The 2,968-nt window shown below is 29.7% G+C and overlaps 1 protein-coding gene across 2 annotated transcripts; it reads left to right on the top strand.

Annotated features, from left to right (window-relative positions):
• Nucleotides 1–365: 365 nt before the first annotated feature.
• On the top strand, nucleotides 366–2,520 carry Bm18029 (Uncharacterized protein; the record flags this gene model as incomplete). 2 transcript variants are annotated; one of them, XM_043075156.1, is made up of 6 exons in its annotated part: nucleotides 366–403; nucleotides 786–872; nucleotides 1,422–1,467; nucleotides 1,711–1,803; nucleotides 1,947–2,084; nucleotides 2,395–2,520. In XM_043075156.1, the coding sequence occupies 6 exons, from the start codon at nucleotides 366–368 to the stop codon at nucleotides 2,518–2,520; spliced, it is 528 nt and encodes a 175-aa protein (XP_042931090.1). The 2 variants fall into 2 exon arrangements, with proteins under 2 accessions (XP_042931090.1, XP_001897940.1); XM_001897905.1 differs by lacking the exon at nucleotides 786–872.
• Nucleotides 2,521–2,968: the final 448 nt, after the last annotated feature.

The raw sequence follows: 2,968 nt of genomic DNA, 5'->3' as shown, positions 1-2,968 counted from the left end.
TGAATTGAACACAGTTCTTTGAAGTGCTAATTTTAGAGATTAATTTTAGGCTCTAATATTCCAGTCCTTACACAATTAAATTTTTCTTCAATCTAACATGATGATTTTCAATCAGTGTTTAGAACAGTTTCTGAACACAATACAGAGATCACGCACAACAGATACTGAAGGGAAAAAAAAGTTCGTTAGACAATGAAGGTATTTCTCGTTTTTTGGCGAGTTGTTTATTTCAACTTTCTTATCAATATAAAACATTATGATCATTTTGAAAAAAAAAAAAAAAAAATCATGGCTGATCAAACCGCTCACAGTTTTTGCATTTCTAAAACAGAAATGCGAGATTTAGAAAAGATTTTCAGATAATCATGGATGCGCTCAATCGTTCATACCAAAACGACTTTGGGTAATTGTTTTCTCATATCTTTTTAAGAAATGCATACATAATTATCTATATATTTATACATATATAATAGAAAGCAATTGAAAAATAAATTAATGAAACAATTTAACAAATAATAATTTATCGAATTAAACTGGTTCACAAACTTTTTTCATTAACTGATTAATAAATTACAATATTTTGCTGAAAACTCTTCTTTTTTTCTTTCACATGTTCATTTCCTTCAAAAGAACAATATCACCACGGGGATACGAGCAATGCACAGAACACTAATTTAGGAAGAGGAAAGGAATTTTAAGAAATAGTTAAAATTCAGTTATTCAAGGTTATTTTTTTAAGAACTTTGGATTATTAGTCCTGAGGTTAAGGATCAGAAGCTTTTCAGAGATGTAATAAATGATAATATTTCAATGAAGAAACTCAATTATTTGGTGAAAAAGAAAAATAAATTAGCCAAAAAGGATAAGAGCGAGTGAGGTTTAGTGATAATTTATTTAATCGTTTATAGACTATTTCTTCATTTCTTTATTAGTATTTATAATTTGGCTATTTCAACTGTTAGTAATCACCCATGCATTGACAAAAAATCGTGCGAAATTCTTATTATCGAAAAGAGGCAATAGCGAAACAATTAGTGGAGGAGATGAGTAATTAATAAATCATATATACTTCGTTATAATAATTATAACTTTTACGTTATGAAATTATGTTACTTATTGATCATAGCTAGTGGCCAAAAAAGAAACTATGTTCTAAGATCTTAGATTTAGAATAATTCAAAAAATTTGCCTCTACAAAGTACTCTATGCTAAGTTAAAATTTCATAGCAAAGATTTCGTAACAACTGTCACTGCATCAAGACCGTACTTGCAATAGTCAATGATTGAAATAAACTTGTAGTATCAAAAAAGATTCTAATTTTTTGTGAAATCGTATGACGTTTAGTTATGATTTTTTAATATTTTGCAAAGAAATAAGAACCATTTATAAACTTATAGTAATATGATTCGATATATTTAAGATCAGTTGAAATTGCGCGAGACGCAGGTGGTGAACAGTGGATACAGGTTGGCTATACTGAATGATAGATTTGGAAAATTGGTTGAAAGAAGTGAGATGAAAGAAAGATGATATGATTGATTGGACAGTGTTATGATAATATAACATTTTTGATTGAACAATTATTCAAAATTTTTAGCCATAAGTAGATCATTCTAGCAATTCCTCAAAATTAATTTTGAAAATTTCAAGAATATCATAATTTTCAATTTTTTTTTTACAAAAATACAAGCCTTATATCTGTTATTAAGGCTGTGGACAAAGTACACCATTCTCCAATCGATCTTACAAGCAATGGCACTGCTTTGTCACTAACAGAAAGATTGAAAATTGCAAATTATAAGGTAAAATCAAAACTGGTATGAAGCTAATAAATGCTTGACAAATTAATATAACTTTCTGAACAGTTTAATTTTGTCGAAATCAATTTTTCAGTTTCCTGATCATGTGATAATCGAAATAAATATTTTAATTTGCGTTTTCATAGAGCGCCCAATTCAAATATGAAGTATTGAAGAAGGAAATAGAGAATGATCCTGAACTCTTGAAAAATCATCTGCAAAACATGGTCCATCGTGGCTTATCAAGTCATGGTTATCATCAAAAGAGTAAAAGAAAAATAAAGGTAAAATTCTCATTGGTTTGTTAGACCAACATGTAGAAAATGTCCAGGATTGATGCGGATTGGTTCTTTTTTACTAAACAGATTAGGCTTCCAACCGAATGATAAAGATAATAAAGAGCCTGGAATTTAATACCTGAGTAGCATATTGAAACAAAGTTTGGATAATAAAAGTTGTCAACTTATTAAACTCAGAGGTGTTTAGCAAAGATTTTCTGATAAATTGCTGTAAACACTTATTTCTGTTAGCTATGAACTTCTTCAAATTTCGATTTATTGTGCAAAATTTTGAGTGGGCTCTGCATTATTTCAGGATCGTCGTCCAAATTTGGAGAAAGTCAACATATTTAGTATGTTTTGGCCTGATTTATTGTTTGTTGAAGAAAAATGCCTTTTTCGAAAATGCATATTACCTTGCAGAGAAAATCACAGTGAATGATTTGATTGAAAAAAGTGTCGAGAATGTGGTATTAACAGAAATGTTATTGTATGATGTTCGTTGTGATACAGCATGGAAAGCAAATTACACGAAGAAATTCAGCAAAGGCAGAATGAAAGTAACAAATGGCGCTGGTTGGGTTCTTCCTCTTCAGAGACTCTGCGATAAGATACGACTTTCATCAGATTTAATTGTAAAATGGTCGCAATCACAATTATTAATTACTAGATAACCTGTATCTATCGAGCACTTATCATAGGGATGTAAAAATTCGACTGCTTAGCATTTGCAAAGGATGAAAAAACTGCAAACAACATGCAGCACTTATGTAGGCACGAACATTGCGCATTTCTGTTGATGATAATTGCTTTTTGAAATGTGCACTGATTGCATTTTATTAAATTTTGATAAATGAGAATTTCTTCTCAAGCAGTCATTCATTTTCGTC

Source organism: Brugia malayi (assembly GCF_000002995.4).
Source record: "Brugia malayi strain FR3 genome assembly, contig: Bm_v4_ChrX_scaffold_001, whole genome shotgun sequence".
Classification (NCBI taxonomy): Eukaryota; Metazoa; Nematoda; class Chromadorea; order Rhabditida; family Onchocercidae; genus Brugia; species Brugia malayi.
Note: the sequence above shows the minus strand (reverse complement) of the source record. Positions and strands in the feature narration are given on the sequence as shown.